Genomic DNA, 21,408 nt, shown 5'->3' with positions numbered 1-21,408 from the left:
ACTAAAGTAATTTTGTAACAATTTTGTGTTTTCTTGAGGTATTAATATCAGAGTTCTACCTTCACTACCCTTGTCTAGGATAGCATTTGTGTTTTTTACCCTCCTTGCTATTTGCAGCTGAGCCTTAAAAGTGCTCTGAATTTACCTGTGTAAATTGTTCAGTGGTGTTGAGTATCTTGCTGGATATGGTCTTAGATTTTATTTTGTAGTGCTGCCTACAGACTATGAAGAAGTACTTCAGATTTAAAGATTTTCAATTAATCATTAGCATACCCCAAGATGACTACATAAATGTTATATAAAAGAAAGTTTTCAACAGTCAAAAATAGGCTCTTATTTAAAAAGTCTCATGACTAACATCGGTTTCGTAGTTTTCATTTGTTTACTTAATTTTCATAAATTACTTTCAGAATGTAATTATTTAATCAGTTTCCCTAGAAGTCTGAAAACACTACTTCAGTCTGCAGAATCTAAATGGAGTTCATACAACTATATATATATATATGTGCACTTTCCATGTTCTCCCTCCAACTTTTTCTTATATGAACCTGCTTCTCCACTGCTTTTTTCAAACTTACTTTGACTCTATAAGATCTCGTAATCCAAATTTGACGTATTCTTTTAAACTCTTGCCCTATTTTAGGTCAAACTATCTTTTTCTTATTTTGCATGATAAGAGTACTTTTTTCAAATCCAGTTTAGGCTCAAAGTATTCTCCCCTTGCCCCCAACATTTTCTCTGTTTCCTCTGAGGACTACTGTGTATTGCCAACATTTGCTTCCTTTCGCATGATAATCATAACAACCCTGCTTAAAAATTTAAATTTTAAATTTAGTTTAAAACCGAATGCAGGATGAAAAGAATTTTCCCCACGCAGATACTTTTTCTGTAATTATTTCTCATGAAAAAGCTGATTCTGAATATATATGTAATTGTATGTAGAGGGGTACAAATGGAAATTGAGTCTATGAGCTAATTAATTGTGGCATGTCAGTTGTCTTTGAGTTTTCTACTGCTCATGCCTATGTAGATTTATTAGAATTTTATTAGATTAAGTATCGTTCAGGGTTCTTAGGCAAAATGATTGATGTCCATATGATTTAACTGAAGTATTAGTTTCTTCCAGATCTTGCTTGGGTGTGTCTACTAGATGCAGAAACCTAGCTGCAAGGGATTGTGAAAAATGTGACTGTAAGCTTTCCATCCTTTCTATAATAGGGGGAAATGCCAGAAAGTGATTTGACTAACTGAAGAGCCAGTATCATCTACAACTTTTAAATAACGACTATAAATGGGATTCCTAAGAATCCCATTGAAAAGTATTGAAAAGACAATCATCCAGTTTTAGTAATGACGTTTAAAGCAACCATGATAAATATCGTTTTGCAGTATGATTTATGTGATACATAGTATAGAAACTGAAATATTTTAAATGATGGCTAAACTATAGGATAAGATCAGAAACTTGAATAGATTCTCCTTACTCTTTTATGAGATCTTCTTAAGTGGAGTGGAAATTTTTAAGTAAATAAATCAGTGAATATTCATGGGTGTACTCAGGACCACAAATGAATAAATTTTGAGCTAGCATGGTTGCCTTTCATGATTGAAAGTTTACAAAATAATTGAGAATAATTAGGGAGATTAGACTATGAAGAATGAAAATAAATTGTAATTTATTATTGAATAAGAAATAAAAATTCAAAATAGTTTGAGACAAATTTTATTGCAAAATATGTTTTGTCATCTGCAAAGATGTTTATTATTATCTAGATTTAGAAAATAGGTTCCCTATAACTTTAGTGTTGATTTTCTTTCCTGCATGATAACTTTTTAAAAGTAAAAAGCTATCCTTTTATAATTGTAACACTGGCCCCTGTGGCTACTTTGTCTTTTGTTTTCTCAGATCTAGCTTTTACCTCCTAAGATACTAGACTGCAGCCATAGAATCAGAATCAAGGGTGACAGGTTAGGGTAGTGATAATGGATAGAATTAGAACTCTAATATCTTTATTTTGAAATGTTCCTCAGGTAGTTCTCATTGTTCATCCAAGGTTGCAAACTACTGTCAAAGACACATATAAAAGTCTAATATTCTCTTTACTGAATTCAGGGGACATGTTCTTATTCCAAACATGTCACAGTTCAGTGTATATAAATCAATTTCCACAAATGTTTTATTCCCTCTGTTAAGGCCACAAGGGGACATATAATACATGTTGGAAAGATAACTATAAAACATTTTCTTTTTCTTTTTTAGTGCTTATGGAAGCAAATCACAGGTATCTAGAAAATTAAACTGTCCATAAATACACGTTCCCTGATTGCTCCCTTTATGTGAACATTGATTCTAGAAATACTTTAAATGTATTAGCAGACTCCCTTTTTCTTGTATCCATGTACTGTAAAATATCTTGCAATTATTTTACAGTCTTTAATTATTTTGTCCTTCAATATGGGCGTGCTGCTGCTACTGCTGCTAAGTCACTTCAGTCGTGTCCAACTCTGTGTGACCCCATAGACGGCAGCCCACCAGGCTACCCCGTCCCTGAGATTCTCCAGGCAAGAACACTGGAGTGGGTTGCCATTTCCTTCTCCAATGCATGAAAGTGAAAAGTCTGACTCTTTGCGACCCCATGGACTGCAGCCTACCAGGCTCCTCTGTCCATGGGATTTTCCAGGCAAAAGTACTGGAGTGGGATGCCATTGCCTTCTCTGCAACATGGGCATAGTAGATTTTAAATATGATTATAAAATCTGGAGATTTGAACACTTTCCTTTTTATTTAGGAGTATCATTTTTAATAAAAGTATTTTGTGGTTTTTTAAAATTAGTTAGGCATTAATTTTTTTAATAGAGCTTTTGTTTAGTATTTGCAGTATTTGATCTTTTATTGATGTGTTAGAAAACGGAAGAAAATCACATTTTGTTCCTGTTTAGGTGGGTGTTATTTTTAGTTATAGTTAATAGAAGTATTTGCACTTTGGCCAAGTAATAATAGTGAATTCAAATAATAATACCTTCAGGACCTTTTTTACACGGTAATGTACATACTATATAATCTTTTTATGATTTGAATATTTGCATTTAAGCTGAATTCTTTTATTGAGTGGCACAGTTAAGTGTATGTTAAATATCAACATTAATTTTTAATCCTCTTCAATGTAAAGTTTTTTTTTTACTCTTCATTCTGTTCATCTTTAACATCTTTCAAATATGCCAGTAAGCCATAAATTTCCACAAGTGATTCAGTATGCTCCTGATTGGGAAAAAAAAAAATTGTGTGTGTATCCTGTGCTTATAGTTACTCAGTCATGTCTGACTCTGTGACTCTGTGGACTGTAGCCCGCCAGGCCCCTTTGTCCATGGGGATTCTCCAGGCTGGAATACTAGAGTGGCTTGCCATGCCATTCTCCAGGGGATTGTCCCAACGCAGGGACTGAACCCAGTCTCCTGCATTTCAGGTGGATACTTTACCAGTTGAGATACCAGGGTAGCCTGTGAGTAAAATAAATATTATATGTATAAGATAGGCAATATGTATAAGATTGCATATCTTATAATATTTATTTTATGAAATATATATTTATATATTTGAAAACAGTGAACCATAAGTCACTGCATTTCAGCCCATTATTGTCTGAGCCTCATGCAGAAGTCAGGTAGGTATCCTGTGTGCTTTATTGAGTTTCCCTGCATCTCCAGAGAGCTTGTCACACTTGGAGATCAAAGTTCATTTGCTGTTCTGTGCTTTCACTATCTACATAAGATGGGACTATCTATGTTTAATAATTTAAATACACTTCAGTTGGGAAGGTTTAAAGTAAATGACTCCATTGTGAAGACGCATATTATTTTTCACTGCTTCTTCCCATTGTCGCTATCAGTTGATAAGAAATTATCCAAATGCATATTTTGAGTTTCATATCTCACATGTACTCATTATCTGTTTCTCATTATGTTGTCTGTTTAATCGGTTTCTCATTAGATGGGTGTACTATATATTTTGTAATTCATACATACCTATTTGTAGCTTTTCCTCTGATAGAACCTGCACCTGACAAAATATGTGACTTTTGTGGAAGGAAAGAGTGAGAGTATTTTATTCTGCATTATTAAACCTTAATTTATAAAGAATATTTAAATGTTACTCTGAATTCTTTTCATTATTAACTGTTTTCTTTATTTACCAGTCAGTTATATTTTTGGAGATAGTCTCAATGTATATTAAGTATATGTGTTTTCTCAAAAGAGCTTATGACTTTTAGAATTACATATTCTGTATTTAGTTTTCTGGAGTTTTTCTAAATTTCTGTTAAGGTGGTAAATGCATTCTCCCCCACCCCCTACACTTTATATTTTACTTCATTACAGTAGCACTTAGAGTGATTGCTTAAGAATCATGTTTTTTTTTCAAATGATTCAACTTATCACCATATAAATTTTTATAATTATACTTAATGAAGTATTTTAAAGTGAGTTTTGACTCATCCTATGATAATACCTCTCCCATCTAGCACTTCAAAAACTACTTCTTAATATTTTTTGTTGGTGTTATACTGGATTATACCTGTGTTTACTTAATAGAATTCTAGCCTTCACTGCCCATGGGTGACTCTCTTTAAAGCACACCCTTTTCAGTAATGAAAACTCACTGATTTTTTTCCCCTTTTCATGGCTTTTTTCTTTTATTACTGTATTGATCTTCCAATATCTTAGAAGTTTAAATCCTATATTTTTATATCATGTGTAATTCATTTGTTTTCTAGTCTAAGTCACCTAATCAATCTTTACCTGATTACAACATTGCAGCTTTGTTCCTATTCTTTTCTCTGAAGAGTAGTTATACTCGCTTGCTCGGATATTTTCAATGCCTGCTTCCTAAATCTTGCATAATCCCTTTGGATTTTGTCTTTTTGTAGTGATGTCACTTTATAAGGTTTTTGTTCATGTAATGGACCTGAAATGAAGCAAACACTTTATCAGTTCTACTTAGTTATTTGTTTCTTTAAAGATTTGCCTCAGGCAAAAGACAGAAACAGAAAAATATATTATTGTTGTAATAATTTTTAACTAGGCTAGAAGGCTGGGGAACTGGGATGGAAACCTATGGGAGTAATACTCCTTTTTATGGATACAGGAGCATATGTCTCTCTAAATCATTCTAAATAAGGACCTGTTTTTATGAGAAACAGTTACTGATCTTCATTTATTTCTTTTGGGCAATATTCTGCAGTTTCTCCTCTCTCAGGTATAGGTATTACAAAAGTGAATGTTTTTATCTCTGTAATCCTACAATTGGTGTTAAGTCAGGAGCAAAGTAGCTATAAGGTATAGTCAAAAATAGTCTCTATTCTGTGCATAGGTATTCTTTATGCAACAATTTGATATAATTTGGTCTGATGCTCATTTTTGTCATATAAATTTATTTTTTTGTAGCTAGTATGCTTAACCTTTTCTTTTAAGGCATTTTTGTTTTAGTGCCTTCATTTTCATTAGAGAAATCCTTTAACTGTTCCTACTCAAGCTATTGTTACAAGACTTAACCTTTAAAATTTTCTTATTTCTTAATAAAAATGGAAAAAAAAAAACCCTGACTTGTGATGGCATGTTTTAAAATGAATTTTATTCAAAGCTTAGGGGACTGGAATGCAAAAGTAGAAAGTCAAGAAACACCTTGAGTAACAGGCACATTTGGCCTTGGAGTACAGAATGAAGCAGAGCAAAGGCTAATAGAATTTTGCCAAGAGAACGCACTGGTCATAGAAAATACCCTCTTCCAACAACACAAGAGAACACTCCATCACCAGGTGGCCAACACCAAAATCATATTGATTATATTCTTTGCAGCCAAAGATGGAGATGCTCTATACCATCAGCAAAAACAAGACCAGGAGCTGACTATAAGGTATAGTCAAAAATAGTCTCTATTCTGTGCATAGGTATTCTTTATGCAACAATTTGATACAATTTGATCTGATGCTCATTTTTGTCATATTATAAATGTTATTTATTTATTTATTTATCTGACATATGCTCAGATCGTGAACTACTTCTTGCCAAATTCAGACTGAAATTGAAGAAAGTGGGGAAAGCCACTAGGCCGTTCAGGTATGACCTGAATCAAATCCCTTACGATTATACCTCTCTCAATATCTGGAAATGAAAAATAGATTTAAGAGACTAAATTTGATAGACAGAGTACCTGATGTACTATTGATGGAGGTTCGTGACATTGTACAGGAGACAGGAATCAAGATGATCCCCAAGAAAAAGAAATGCGAAAAAGCAAAATGGCTGTCTGGGGAGGCTTTACAAATAGCTGTGAAAAGAAGGGAAGTGAAAAGCAAAGGAGAAAAGGAAAGATATACCCATTTGACTGTTAAATTCCAAAGAATAGCAAGGAGAGATAAGAAAGCCTTCCTCAGCAATCAATGCAAAGAAATAGAGGAGAACAATAGAATGGGAAAGACTAGAGATCTCTTCAGGAAAATGAGAGATACCAAGGAAACACTTCTTGCAAAGATGGGCTCAATAAAGGACAGAAATGGTATGAACCTAACAGAAGCAGAAGATATTAAGAAGAAGTGGCAAGAATACACAGAACTGTACAAAAAAGATCTTCATGACCCAGAAAATCACAATGGTGTGATCACTCACCTAGAGCCAGACATCCTAGAATGTGAAGTCAAGTGGGCCTTAGGAAGCATCACTATAGACAAAGCTAGTGGAGGTGATGGAATTCCAGTTGAGATATTTCAAATCCTGAAAGATGACGTTGTGAAAGTGCTGCACTCAATATGCCAGCAAATTTGGAAAACTCAGCAATGGCCACAGAACTGGAAAAGGTCCGTTTTCATTCCAATCCCAACGAAAGGCAATGGCAAATAATGTTCAAACTACCACACAATTGCACTCATCTCACATGCTAGTAAAGTAATGCTCAAAATTCTCCAAGCCGGGCTTCAGCAATATGGCAACCGTGAACTTCCATATGTTCAAGCTGGACTTAGAAAAGGCAGAGGAACCAGAGATGAAACTGCCAAAATCCACTGGATCATTGAAAAATCAAAAGAGTTCCACAAAAACATCTACTTATGCTTTATTTTCTATGCCAAAGCCCTTGACTGTATGGATCACAATAAACTGTGGAAAATTCTCACAGAGATGGGAATCCCAGGCCACCTGACCTGCCTCTTGAGAAATCTATATGCAGGCCAGGAAGCAACAGTTAGAACTGGACATGGAACAACAGACTGGCTCCAAATAGGAAAAGGAGTACGTCAAGGCTGTGTACTGTCACCCTGCTTATTTAACTTATATGCAGAGTACATCATGAGGAATGCTGGGCTGGATGAAGCACAAGCTGGAATCAAGATTGCCAGGAGAAATATCAATAACCTCAGATATGCAGATGACACTACTCTTATGGCAGAAAGTGAAGAAGAACTAAAGAGCCTCTTGATGAAAGTGAAGGAAGAGAGTGAAAAAATTGTCTTAAAGCTCAACATTCAGAAAACTAAGATCATGGCATCTGGTCCCATCACTTCCTAGCAAATAGATGGGGAAACAGTGGAAACAGTGACAGACTTCATATTTTGGGGCTTCAAAATCACTACAGATGTTGACTGCAGTCATGAAATTAAAAGACACATACTCCTTGGAAGGAAAGTTTTGACCAACATGGATAGCATATTAAAAAGCAGAGACATTACTTTTTCAACAAAGGTCTGTCTAGTCAAAGCTATGGTTTTTCCAGTGGTCATGTATGGATGTGAGAGGTGGACTATAAAGAAAGCTGAGCACTGAAGAATTGATACTTTTGAACTGTGGTGTTGGAGAATACTCTTGAGAGTCCTTTGGACTGCAAGGAGATCCAACCAGTCCATCCTGAAGGAGATCAGTTCTGAGTGTTTATTGGAAGGACTGATGTTGAAGTTGAAACTCCAATACTTTGGCCACCTGATGCGAAGAGCTGACTCATTTGAAAAGACTCTGATGCTAGGACAGATTGAGGACAGGAAGAGAAGGGGACGACAGAGGATTAGATGGCTGGATGGCATCACCAACTCAATGTACATGAGTTTGGGTGAACTCCGGGAGTTGGTGATGGACAGGGAGGCCTGGTGTGCTGTAGTCCATGGGTTGCAAAGAGTCGGACATGACTGAGCTACTGAACTGAACTAAAAATAATGGGAGCCAGTGAAAATCCATCAGTAGTTTACTGCTTTTGAAAGTCAACTGATTTCTGTCTTTTCTTTGTCAAGCTGCTATCAAGAATATTGCCTTTTCTTTTATTTTGTATAGTGTCCAGTACTGCTTAACGTAAGAATTTAAGAGACTCAGTCTAATCATTTAATCTCTTTTCTACCTCCCTCAATATCTGAGCATTGTAGATGTTAAGGACATCACAGGGTGTGACAGTTTTTAGGATAATTTTACATGCATACAGCTTGTTTAAATTTGTTTAATTGAAAATTATGAAGCAAGTTATAAAACAGAGATGGAAATCTTTCAAGTGTATGAACTGTAATATCCAGAAAAATTAAAAGGAAAAATTTAAAATGTCAAATTACAAAGTAAATTTATTGGTAACCATATCAGGCTCAATATCTAAATAATGATAATACCAATTTTAGCTCATATATAATTCTAATCTATCTATTTTTACCAATGTATTAGATGTCATTTTATGAAAGTTTATCCACATAGTGCATTTATATTTGAGGAACTTATTATTATTAGAAAATTATAATTTTCTAAAAAATAATAATAATTATTATTATGTTATTATAAAACTGCCTTTGTACTTTTAGCTTTCTTTTCTCATTAGTTGAAATATAAACTCAAGTCACAATAAAATATAGCCTTTTATTTTATTTTATTTTTTTTTGGAAAAAAAGTTTTTCTATTTATTTGCTCCATTGACTTTCAAGGGTCAGACTGAATATTAGTGTTTCTGATACTCCTAATTAGAAATTGCAGAATGAAATATTATTATTGTCAACTGATCATCTATTTATTTAAATAGTCTAAACTCTGTTAAATGAAACAAATATATCAAGTGTTGGGTAAAAAAATAGCCCGTTAGGTTCTTTACATTAAATTTTATTTGTATCATGTAATGTGTGGCTTTTTTGTTCAACCTCTGGAAATAATTACATGGGAATAGTCTAGCAGCCAAAGCTGCATATTACAAATTCATTTTTTTAGAAGGCTCTCAGCAATGATGACCTACAGTCCATGGGGTCACAAAGAATCAGACATGACTTAGCAACTAAACAACAATAACAATTCCTTTTTTAATGTTCTTTTTTATTTTTTCCCCACTCCATTCTAAAAGTTACTTTAAATTTTTATATTTTTTCTTTATGTATTTATCTTTCTCTCTATGTACATATATTTTTTCATATTTTAAAAACAATATACTGATATTTAGTATTGCATGTTCATATGATGAAATATGTATATGTCATCAATTATATATTTTTATATTATATGCTTATATATATTACATATCATATCAATTACTTTAGATATTATATAATGAGGTTATGTAAAAGAATTCGTTCTTTCATAAAATAGAAGTTACTTTGCTTCTTTTAACTTTGACCTGTACTCTATTAAATAGTTATCTTTATTAATATCTTTCTTTTCTGCTTTTTTTTAAAGAAAATATTTTCTTCATAGAATGTAGTTGTGATTTTGCTATTATAACCTGGGCAAGTTGAATTATATTTCTCAATATCTGTGCCTTTTCTCTTGATTTGCTACATTTAGTCATGAAACTGAGAGATACTTTTAATACCAGTTTACAGAATATACTAACACTTCTAACCGGTTAAGCACACCCTCTGTTTTCATATAAAATTGTTCGCCACCTGAGAAGCATCTTATCTCACTGATTTTCCAGTTCAAAGGAACAATATCCTTTGACAAGAAGCATTTCAAAAGATATTCCTGGATTGAATAAATTTACACAGAGACATAATTTTTTTTACTTCTTCCCTATTTTACCAAACTATTTCTTATATTTTATATTCAACTTTTAAGTGTCAGTTTGTAAATAAAACTTGACTTCATATAGTTCATTAAGTCAATTTGAGTTTTTCTCAGGTAGAAGTTTATTTTATTCACTGCTTAATTTCATAATGTTTTTGATGTTAACCTCCCATAAGTCAATGAAATAATTTGATTCATTGAAAAAGGAGTCTAATGTCATGTTTACTAAGTTATAAAACATTATAATTATATAAATTATCAAGTTCCCATACAAAATTCATCATATTATTTTCTTTAGTATATCTTTTAAAGCAATTTGATTTTTTTGGAGTAATATGTTGTGATATTAATATAATTTTTAAACTTTTGTTTTTAACACTTATACACACACATATGTGCAACTTGAGCACAAGTCCACAAATGTGTACACAATTATATAATTACTCTATTGGCAATCCTTATCAAAATACTTTTCTTCTGATTATAGAAGCTCTACAAGGAAAAAATTGATAGCAATATAGAAAGATACAACTGGAAAATAAATGCTATTATTAATTTATCTATCTATAAGCAACTATCTCAGTATTTTTTCTGTTTCTTAAATAGTTTTTAGTCTCTGAGTTTGTATATATTCACACTAGGAAGATACTTCCTGGTGGCTCAGATAGTAAAAGCATCTGTCTACAATGCAGGAGACCTGGGTTCTATCCCTGGGTTGAAAAGATCCCCTGGAGAAGGAAATGGCAACCCACTCCAGTACTCTTGCCTGGAAAATCCCAAGGGTGGAGGAGCCTGGTAGGACTCCCGGACTCCTGGTGGGCTCCTGGTAGGACTGTAGGTTACAGTCCATGGGGTTGCAAAGAGTCGAACATAACTGAGCGACTTCACTTTTCACTTTTCATGCATTCTTTTGTATAAATTGAAAGAATTTTCTTGTAACCTTCAATATAATTCACTGTATAAATTTTAACAAGCACACACTATTCAAACATTCTCTTTTTGCTAATAAATATAATACTAAGATAAATAGGTAACAATATAGTTCTTTTGGAACTTCTCTGATTATTTTCACAGGGCAAACTTCTACAATTAGAACTGCTGAGTCATTGAGAATTACTTTTTTAAAAAAATTTAGATTCATATTGTCAAATTGCTGTTTAGAATATCCATGCCGTTTTATACTCATATTAGTAGTGAATAAGATTTTCAGTTTGCTAGTACGGAGTAACGGAGAAGGCAATGGCACCCCACTCCAGTACTGTTGCCTGGAAAACCCCATGGACGGAGGAGCCTGGTAGGCTGCAGTTTCATGCGTTGGAGAAGGAAATGGCAACCCACTCCATTGTTCTTGCCTGGAGAATCCCAGGGATGAAGGAGCCCGGTGGGCTGTCTGTGGGGTCGCATAGAGTCAGACACGACTGAAGCGACTTCGCAGCAGCAGCAGCAGTATTAAGTAAACGCTTCTGTCCATCAACTATTAGATTTTATTGTTGAAAAATCAGTCAAGCTAGCTCTTTCTTTTCAATTTGCCATATAACATGTGCTGTTTTGAAGTTATAAATTAATGATATAAAGTCTTATTTCATCTAAAAAATCTTTTATCTGAATCTGAACTCAGGCAAGGACAAATTCAGGAAGTGTACTCATCTCTCCACTTTCTCCCTCCGAAAAGATTTTGGGAGCAGAGTTTAGTCCAGAAAAGCCATATTTTTCACCCGTTGGATTGTCTCTCAAGTTTGAGTTATTTAGATTTACTATAAGACTCTTTTCCAGTGGTCATGTATGGATGTGAAAGTTGGACTGTGAAGAAAGCTGAGCGCTGAAGAATTGATGCTTTTGACCTGTGGTGTTGGAGAAGACTCTTGAGAGTCCCTTGGACTGCAAGGAGATCCAACCAGTCCATTCTGAAGGAGATCAGCCCTGGGATTTCTTTGGAAGGAATGATGCTAAAGCTGAAACTCCAGTACTTTGGCCACCTCTTGCAAAGAGTTGACTCATTGGAAAAGACTCTGATGCTGGGAGGGATTGGGGGCAGGAGGAGAAGGGGACGACAGAGGATGAGATGGCTGGATGGCATCACCGACTCGATGGATGTGAGTCTGAGTGAACTCTGGGAGTTGGTGATGGACAGGGAGGCCTGGCGTGCTGTGATTCATGGGGTCACAGAGTCAGACACAACTGAGTGACTGAACTGAAATGAACTGATAAGACTCTTGGGCTTCCCTTGTGGCTCAGCTGGTAAAGAATCCACCTGCAATGTGGGAGACCCCGGTTTGATTCCTGGGTTGGGAAGATCCCCTGGAGAAAAGACACGCTACCCCCTCCAGTATTCTGGCTTGGAGAATTCAATGGACTGTATAGTCCATGGGGTCGCAAAGAGTTGAACATGACTGAGCGACTTTCACTTTCACTTTCATGATACACTTAGTTGGTTATTACAACAGTTTAGAAACAACAAATCATAGGCGAAGATAGGTGGCTACTCTAAGCAAGTATATTTCTTAGGAAAACCTAAACTTTTGTAGCAGAAATCCCTTCAGTTCAGGAGCCTGAAGAATCGAGACATTTATTTCCCTTCTCTGTAATGATTACAGTAAAATGTTCCAGATTTGGTGGGAAGCGTTGTTTTACATATCATTCAGAGATCCAGGCTCTACTTTTATTGCTAAAAAAAAAAAAAAAAAAAGAGGAAAGAATTGGATAATTAAAAGTTTTCTCGTCAACCATCAACATTATAAAAATTGATGAATAGTAATGTCTAATATAAAACACTAATAGAAATGAAGAAATAGAACTTTTGGTAACAAAAGTATTAAAGTTATTCAAGTATGAGTAAATAATCCATTGTCAGGTATAGGATTTTATTTTGTTGTACCTTCAAGCTGATAAGTTAACCTGTTACTGTTTCATGGATTCTGGCAGAAAACACAGAACTCCTGAATCAGAGACTTGTACTTGTTCCTCTTGTTTGCAGGAGTTCTCCTTGTTTTCCAAGTCTTATAGGGATGATGTTGTGTGGTCTATACTAATGCTATGCACACAGTTAGTTTGCCTCATAGCTGAGGAATATTTACCTTCTGTTATAGAAGCCTTAAGGAAGCCTGTCCATTGTGTTCATGGAAAACATTATCTCATTCCTCAGGGTTGCTTGCCACATGAGAAATGGCCTCTGTTATCAATAAGACCTTATATTGTTAGTATATCCAGCAAAATATGTAGGAATGAGGAAGACCCATAGAAGGAATCTCCCTTCCAGCTTCTATTACTCAGTAGCCTCCAAAGATGTTCATGTGTACTGTAAGATAAGTAATTTTCCAAAGAATGTGGAAATTATGTTCAGCATAAGGAAATTCTATATGTTCTTTGCTTGAAGTTTTAAATATTCTCTCTGCCAGCAGATACCTTGAAAAATAATAACTGATTCCTGATCATCCTTTGGAGGAATTGTAGAGTCATTTGCAAAAAAGAGAAAAGATAGGTAGATGGATTAGGCAGGGTGCTATTCATGGAAAACCAATTTCTGGTATTTTATTTCCCCGTAGCCTGCCCTGGGTTGATGAGTGAGCAAAAAAGCCTTTTCTCACATGTAACACTGTGTGTATTATACTAGAAATGTATGTGACTTAAGGAACATATTTCAGAAGATAAAATACTCCTGTACACTGTTGATCTTATTTGTTTATGTTTTTGTGAAAACTATTTGAATAATAGCAGTACTTAGCTGTGATAGGCTTTAATAAGTGGGAGGCATAACTAAAGAGATAAAATTGAACTCATGTAAGTTGACGTTTCTTTCTACCACTCACCTGTCCCCTCCATCTTAAATCATGATTTTTTCTTTTTCTGTGTCTGAGGGAAGGGCCATGAAAGCCTGTTAAGCAAAAGGAAGTGAGTGTCAGAACCTCTGCTCAGCTTTTCGTTCTACCACTTGGTAACTTTGGGACTCTGGCTGCTCATTTAATCTCAGTTAATATTTGGGTTATAATGATTCCCTGGAATCAAGTGAGATATGATGTGAAAGTCCTTTCTGAACTATAAAGCATTCTACAAATATTTAATTACCAATAATTGTGCATACTTGAGCTTTTCTCAATTAAAAGAGTCTGAGTAATATGTTCTTCCTCAATGCTTAGGGTGTACTGATAACTCAGCATTTAGATCAGTTCCTGATCTGAACATTTTTTGTTACACGCTGCCTGTTTTTGGAAGGCTTAATTAATTAAAAAAAAAAACTTTAAAAAACTATATTCTAGTCACTTGGAAACTCTGTTCATGTAGCTCACTTTGTTCTCTAACCATGCTGATGAATTGTTATTGTTATTTTTTGTACTGACAGCATTAGTGATACTATTGGCAAATATAGAAATAAATGATTAAAAAGGAAAATGTTTGGTTTCATATGGTAAAGCATACGTTGAATAAGGTGCACAAGAAGTAAAAAGTGAAAAATATTTGAAAGGTAGTGTTTGTCTATATAATACAGTTATTAATCAAAACCCATTTTTTTCCTTTAGCCTCTTGAAAATGTTATCATTAATTGCTATGAAAAGAAAAAGTAAAAGATGGTGATATAACGCATCACTTTTTTTTTAAGACTCGTTTCTTCTGTTGATTGATTTATTCACAGTAGCTTGCAGTGATGTTCATGTCTTTTTACTATCTACTCTATGCTTACTTTAATTAACTACTATAATGGTTGGTTGGCAATGATGGAAATTGCCAGAGAATCATAAAATATTCAAGCTGGAAATGACTTTAAGGATCATATACCATGGCAGATGAGGAGAGCAAGGTTCATAGAATTTAAACATCCTTACGGTCACACATCTGGATGGCAGTGTAGATTCTTAAGCTCATTCCTCCGTTCTTTCCTTCCCACAGTGCTCATAGACTATCATGCATTAGCTTAGAGTTTTGGAAGTATTTTAAGGCAATAACGTCTTGTTCTCTTTTTAGCTTGTTATCAGGAGTAAAAGTGGAGAAATCTTGTACCGGATTTCACCGTGGGCGAAATATGTGACTCGTGAAGGCAGTAATGTGAACTATGATTGGATACAGTGGGATCCAGAATACTCGTATAAAGTGAGAACAACACACCTTTAAATAAATGCTTGCCCAATATTCCTAGGAAAATTAATTTTTACTTTTATAACTTTTATAGTCATGTTCAACTTCTCTCTTCACCACCAATTTAATATTTTACATCATAGTGCACCTGTTTGCTATACATATATCAGAGCCCATCATCTGTAGCCAATAAAATGTAAAAGTGAGTTTTTATTTGAGCATGTGTTTCTGAAATAGGGGTGGGGCAGAACAGTAAATCTCTGTGTACTACCTGCTAAGGAATACTGATTTTTAAATAAAATTTCAATTAATCAAAGACTCCAGTGGTGTAATATTTATCACTGTTTGGGTCTGAAGCAGAATCAGGGTCCTTAGGAACAATGAACACGTCTCGTGAATGTATGTTTTTTCATGAATGTTTTAATTGAAGTAATTTTAAAAAATAATAATTAATTTATTTTAATTGGAGGCTAATTACTTTACAATATTGTAGTGGGTTTTGCCATAGATTGACATGAATCAGCCATGGGTGTACATGTGTTCCCATTCTGAACCCCCCTTCCACCTCCTTCCTCATCCCATCCCTCAGGGTCATCCCAGTGCACTGGCCCGAGTGCCCTGTCCCATCCATCAAACCTGGGCTGGTGATCTGTTTCACATTAATTGGAGTAATTTTTTAAGGCTGTCTTACTGACAAGAGTTATAAGTATCTTTGAGCTCAATTTTCTGTCCTTTATGTTATTGAAGCTTGTTGATAAATGCTTCGCATGTAATAATTATATATGCATTTCACAGTTCTTATGTTTTCTCTAAGGCTTAGGCTCAAAATACATCTTCACTCAGTGATAAGCCATAAGTCATTGCATGACTTCTTTTTTAAAATAGGTCTATTACCATGATCCTAACAAGGATTTTTTTTTCCCAAAAGAAAATTTAATGGAGATAGACAGTGCCTTTCATATGTGAAAGTAGTTTCAAAGTGTTTGAGTTAATTCATCATTTCATTTAACATGCTTAATCGGTTAGTGTCATATCTGCATTTTTGGTCTAATTCTATATGTAATTTTAATATTCTGTAGTTTAAACATTCCAAACCAAAGAAGCCAAAAGGTCTACGAATTTATGAATCTCACGTGGGAATTTCTTCCTATGAAGGAAAAATAGCTTCTTATAAACATTTTACATGCAATGTACTACCAAGAATCAAAGACCTTGGTAAGTAATAACTGTGATTTTTATTCAGATAAAATTTTAATGAGTCTGTTCTCTTATTAGAAAAGCTAATTACAAGTGTCTTTTTTTGTGTTAAGAGATTAAATATGTAATAGAAATGCATTTTATTTTAGGCTTCTCAAATTGCCTTGTAATAGTGATAGCATAGAAAAGAGAAATGGAATAAAGATAGAACATAAGAATTCAAGATATTATTCCAATTTCAATTTTAAGTAATGTGAATTGATGGCTTCCAAAATTGTAGATAAATATATAAGCATAATTACTTTTCTGCAGGAGAGAATTTTTATCAATTTAAGTGGTCATTGATTATAGCCTGTTCAGTTTAGTCTGTTAGGGAAAAAGATCTTACATTTGTAAGTAACTGGAGCTCGTTTTGTTTCAGAGTCACTGTAGATATAGCTTCTGTTAGGATGACTTATTTGCCACATATTTATGGTGCATCTTTCTGTGTGAGACAGATTGTTCTACATGTTTGTATATTGTACTCTAATGGTAGACCCTGTCTCATGGGAACAAACAAGAGTGAATAGTATAATGTCAGATTATTGATTGGAAATGGTCTAAGTCTGTTATCTTCTTCTTATAGGTTTTTTTCTCATCGTTTCACAGCGTATTAGCACCTGCTCCAGTAGCTAGGCAGAAAGAAAAACTACATTTAATTAGTCTGTTTCTAATAGGCAGTCCACATTTTGGCTAGAGGAAAATCTCTCATGATGAAGTTTTCATTTATATAGGCATTTTGATTACCTGAGATGGTGAGGTCAGGTTCCAGAGACCATAATTAATTAAATGTATGGAGAAGTTAATGTGAATTATATTTAATAGATATTATATTAAGGTTGTTATATTTGAGATGTTCTCTCATCTCATTCTGTAATAAATTGTTTATGACCTATATCTTACAGAACTTTTAGCAGAACAGACATTTTCTTTTTCTTTGCGCTTGAACTTTGTAGTTCAGTACTCTCGCATAAATAATTTTGTTGTTGTTCAGTCACTAAGCCATGTCTGACTCTTTGCGACCCTATGGACTACAGCATGCCAGACTTCCCTGTCCTTCACCATCTCCTCAGTTCAGTTCAGTTCAGTCGCTCAGTCGTGTCCGACTCTTCGCGACCCCATGAATCGCAGCACGCCAGGCCTCCCTGTCCATCACCATCTCCCAAAGTTCACTCAGACTCACGTCCTTCGAGTCGGTGAGGCCATCCAGCCATCTCATCCTCTGTCATCCCCTTCTCCTCCTGCCCCCAATCCCTCCCAGCAACATCTCCTGGAGTTTGTTAAATAAGTTTAGGAATGGTTAATGACATAAAATGAATAATAAAATATACAAATTGATATTTGCCCGTAAGATTAATACTTATTACATAATGGAGAAACAACAAACTCTATATTTTGTTATCAAGTATTATACTTGACATATTATTGAGCAATAGTTTACACACATATTTAAACTGAGAGAGTTAATTTGTTTCTTTTTTAACAGCAAAGCCAAAGATAATAACGTCTCAACAGATTTGGAATCATGGAGTTTATGTTGTCCTTTAAACTTAAGAATCCCTACTTCTGAATGTGAATTTATAATTGTTCCAGTGTTAATTATGTACTAAAATATGTGCACAAGAAGTTATACTAAAATGAATTAGATTTTGAGAACAGAATAGGAATATTTTCTTTTTTATCAGATTTTATTTTATATTTTTACTTTACAATATTGTATTGGTTTTGCCATACATCAACATGAATATGTCACGAGTATACACGTGTTCCCAATCCTGAACCCCCCTCCCACCTCCATCCCCATACCATAACTGGAAATAGAACTGCCTTATGACCCAGCAATTCCGCTGCTGGGTATACACACCAAGGAAACCAGAATTGAAAGAGACATGTGTACCCCAATGTTCATTGCAGCACTGTTTATAATAGCCAGCACATGGAAGCAACCTAGATGTCCATCAGGAATATTTTCCATGTACACTGCAGAAGACAGTCAAATCATATTTGGAAATTGTACCAAATTTTTCTTTGATGAAAAAGAATGTTTTAGTTTTTTAAGAAGACCAAAATTTACTCTACTCTGATTATTTGCTTACATTAAAAACACATTAATAAGTATTTTTAAGTATTAAGAACTTTTAAAAATACATATCTATCTTTTTGAGCCAGTTCATTTAGAGTTAAAGCAAAACACATTTTCAGATAGAGCAAGGAAAGATGTATGTGTGTGTACTTGTGTGTGTGCGCACACAGGTTTACACATGGATGACTGTGGAGTAATTTTTTAGGTGCTAGAAACACCTAAAAATGGAAAATGGGAGTGGAAAATGGAAGCATTAATGCTGGCCTCATAAAAGCCACCTTTTAGAAAAATTGATTTGATGGTATATCTTAGGCTAGAAATAAGAGAAATATAAAGAAAAAGGTGAAGTAATGTACATGGCATGCAATGAGTTACTTCTGTTTGGCTTTCATAATCTTCGAAATGAATATTACAAGTGCAACTGAAGTTTAGCATATGCAGATTGTCATCTTTAATATTCTAAAGCCAAATTAAGAGTATATTTGCATATCATTTATTACTTGTTAAAATGAAGACATTTCAAATAGCTAGACTATAACCCTCAAGAACTAACTGTCCAATTTTGTCTTAGAAGGTCAGACAAGAAAAAAATGTTAAAGTAGTAGAACTTTTTAAAATGACCAGACATTAGATTATGTGAGAAACTTAATGCCTTTTAAACAGGGGGCTGTGTTTATATATATTTTTATTACTTTTTTTATATGTGGCTTTTAATCTCTATTTGACCTTTGCTTATACAGGATATAATTGCATTCAGTTGATGGCGATCATGGAACATGCTTACTATGCCAGTTTTGGTTACCAAATCACAAGCTTCTTTGCAGCTTCAAGGTAAAATGAAGGACATGATATCCATTATCTTATGTGAACAAAAAATTTAAAAAATGGACTGAATTTCTGTGTTTCCTATGATGTCTTATGACCTACTTTAAGGTTAACAGAGTTAATAAAATCTGAGCATTTTCTTTTAAGATCATAGATTCTTCTCTCATCAAACCTTAGAGACTAGCCTGATTTAAGATTACTTTTCATGAAATGATTTCTGGTATAGAAAATCCAGTTAGCCTGCTGGAATTGTCATGTTTGGAGGCTAAGCTTTAGTCAGAAAATACTGGCTTAGTGAAGCCCCTTGCTAGAGTTCATATCCTTTTCTGGAAAGAGACTCACTTATGTAGGAAGGTAACTGAGAAGGCCCTTGGTGGGATTTATACTACCCACAGAAGTGTCCTTCTTCCCAGGTTGAAATCCAAGGAATATGACTCTCTGAGCAGAAAAACATCAGAGTGTCCTGTGCAGTTGGAGAGGTACCGATCTGAGTGACCACAAGTTGCACAAGTCCAACTTTGCCTCATGGAGCTTACAGTGTGGTGGCATGTAAACATCAATCCAGCTGGTGGTGGTGTTCAGTTGCTGAGGAGTGTCTGAGTCTTTGTTAACCCATGGACTGTAGCACATCAGGCTTTCCCGTCCTTCACCATCTCCAGAGTTTGCTCAGACTCATGTCCATTGACTCAGTAATGCCATCCAACCATCTCATCCTCTGTGGTCCCCTTTTCCTTCTGCTTCAATCTTTCCCAGCATAGGGCCTTTTCCCGTGAGTCAACTTTTCACATCAGGTGGCTGAAGTATTGGAGCTATAGCATCAGTCCTTCCAATGAATATGCAGGACTGATTTCTTTTAGGATTAACTAGTTTGATCTTCTTGCTCTCCAAGGGACTCTCAAGAGTCTCCTTGAGTACCACAGTTCAAAAGCATAAATTCTTCAGCACTCTTCCTTCTTTATGGTCCAACTCTCACATCTGTCCATGACTACTGGAAAAGCCATAGCTTTGACTATAGTCCTTGTGGGCAAAGTAATATCTCTGCTTTTTAATACACTGTCTAGATTTATCACAGCTTTTCTTCCAAGGAGCAAGTGTCTTAATTTCACGGCTGCAGTCACTGTCTGCAGTGATTTTGGAGCCCAAGAAAATAAGGTCTGTCACTGTTTCCATTTTTTCCCCATCTGTTTGCCATGAAGTGATGGGACCAGATGCCATGATCTTAGACAGAAATCCAGTAATTGTATATATATTAAGATTTCCACTTGTAATAAAAGCTGAGAAGATGGAAAATTGTTCTGATAGCATAGAACCAGTGGTTTGACCAGTTTAGATTAGATCTAAACTGATGTTGCAACTGAGATTTAAAACATGATTAAGAGATAAGCGGTTTTCAATCTTAAAAAGTGGGGGGTTATCTAGGGAGAAAGGTGAAGTGGGAGTACGTAGATAGCATTCCAGACATAGAGAAAAGATACTGATCCCTCTACTTGTTTCTCTTTATAGGATTTCTCCTTGAACGAGTTATCTGTCCTTATTATCTCTAATTCCTCCACTTCTCTTCTTTCTTGAGCTCATTCCAAGTAGGTACTCTAACTCTTTGCTGAAATTGCTCTTATCTAAGGTACTGATGGCCTCCACATATTAAGTCAATCATCAGTTCTTAGCTTACTTGACCTGTCAGCAGCATTTGGCACAATTAATTACTCACACCTTCTTTCAACTTTTTTTTTTTTCTTGGCTTTCAGAATATTAAACTTTCCTGTGGTTTTTCTCACATCTTTTGTTGCTTCTTCTTTATTTCCTTTGTTCTTTCTGACCACTAAAGATGGGCCCTCCTAGTGTGCAGCCCTTGGTTCCATTCCCTTCTGTATTTAAATGAAGTATCATTAGGATCTCATAATGGCACCCCACTCCAGTACTCTTGCCTGGAAAATCCCATGGACAGAGGAGCCTGGTAGGCTGCAGTCCATGGGGTCGCGAAGAGTCAGACATAACTGAGTGACTTCACTTTGACTTTTCACTTTCATGCATTGGAGAAGGAAATGGCAACCCACTCCAGTATTCTTGCCTAGAGAATCCCAGGGATGGGGGAGCCTGCTGGGCTGCCGTCTCTGGGGTTGCACAGTCGGACACGACTGAAGCGACTTAGCAGTAGCAGCAGTAAGACTCATTCTTATGGTTTAAATACACTTTAT

The 21,408-nt window shown here is 35.0% G+C and overlaps 1 protein-coding gene across 1 annotated transcript in view; it reads left to right on the top strand.

Annotated features, from left to right (window-relative positions):
* The window catches only part of GBE1 (1,4-alpha-glucan branching enzyme 1), a 302,051-nt gene that overhangs the window by 135,703 nt on the left and 144,940 nt on the right, over positions 1-21,408 (top strand). Inside the window, exons 4-6 of the mRNA XM_052636457.1 lie at positions 14,959-15,084; positions 16,149-16,284; positions 19,129-19,219. Of these exons, the coding sequence (XP_052492417.1) occupies positions 14,959-15,084; positions 16,149-16,284; positions 19,129-19,219 (353 nt within the window). The remainder of the gene's footprint in view (positions 1-14,958; positions 15,085-16,148; positions 16,285-19,128; positions 19,220-21,408) is intronic.

The sequence above is a fragment of the Budorcas taxicolor genome, chromosome 1 (assembly GCF_023091745.1).
Source record: "Budorcas taxicolor isolate Tak-1 chromosome 1, Takin1.1, whole genome shotgun sequence".
Taxonomy (NCBI): Eukaryota; Metazoa; Chordata; class Mammalia; order Artiodactyla; family Bovidae; genus Budorcas; species Budorcas taxicolor.
The sequence above is the reverse complement of the archived record's forward strand: the minus strand, read 5'-3'. Positions and strand labels throughout refer to the sequence as shown.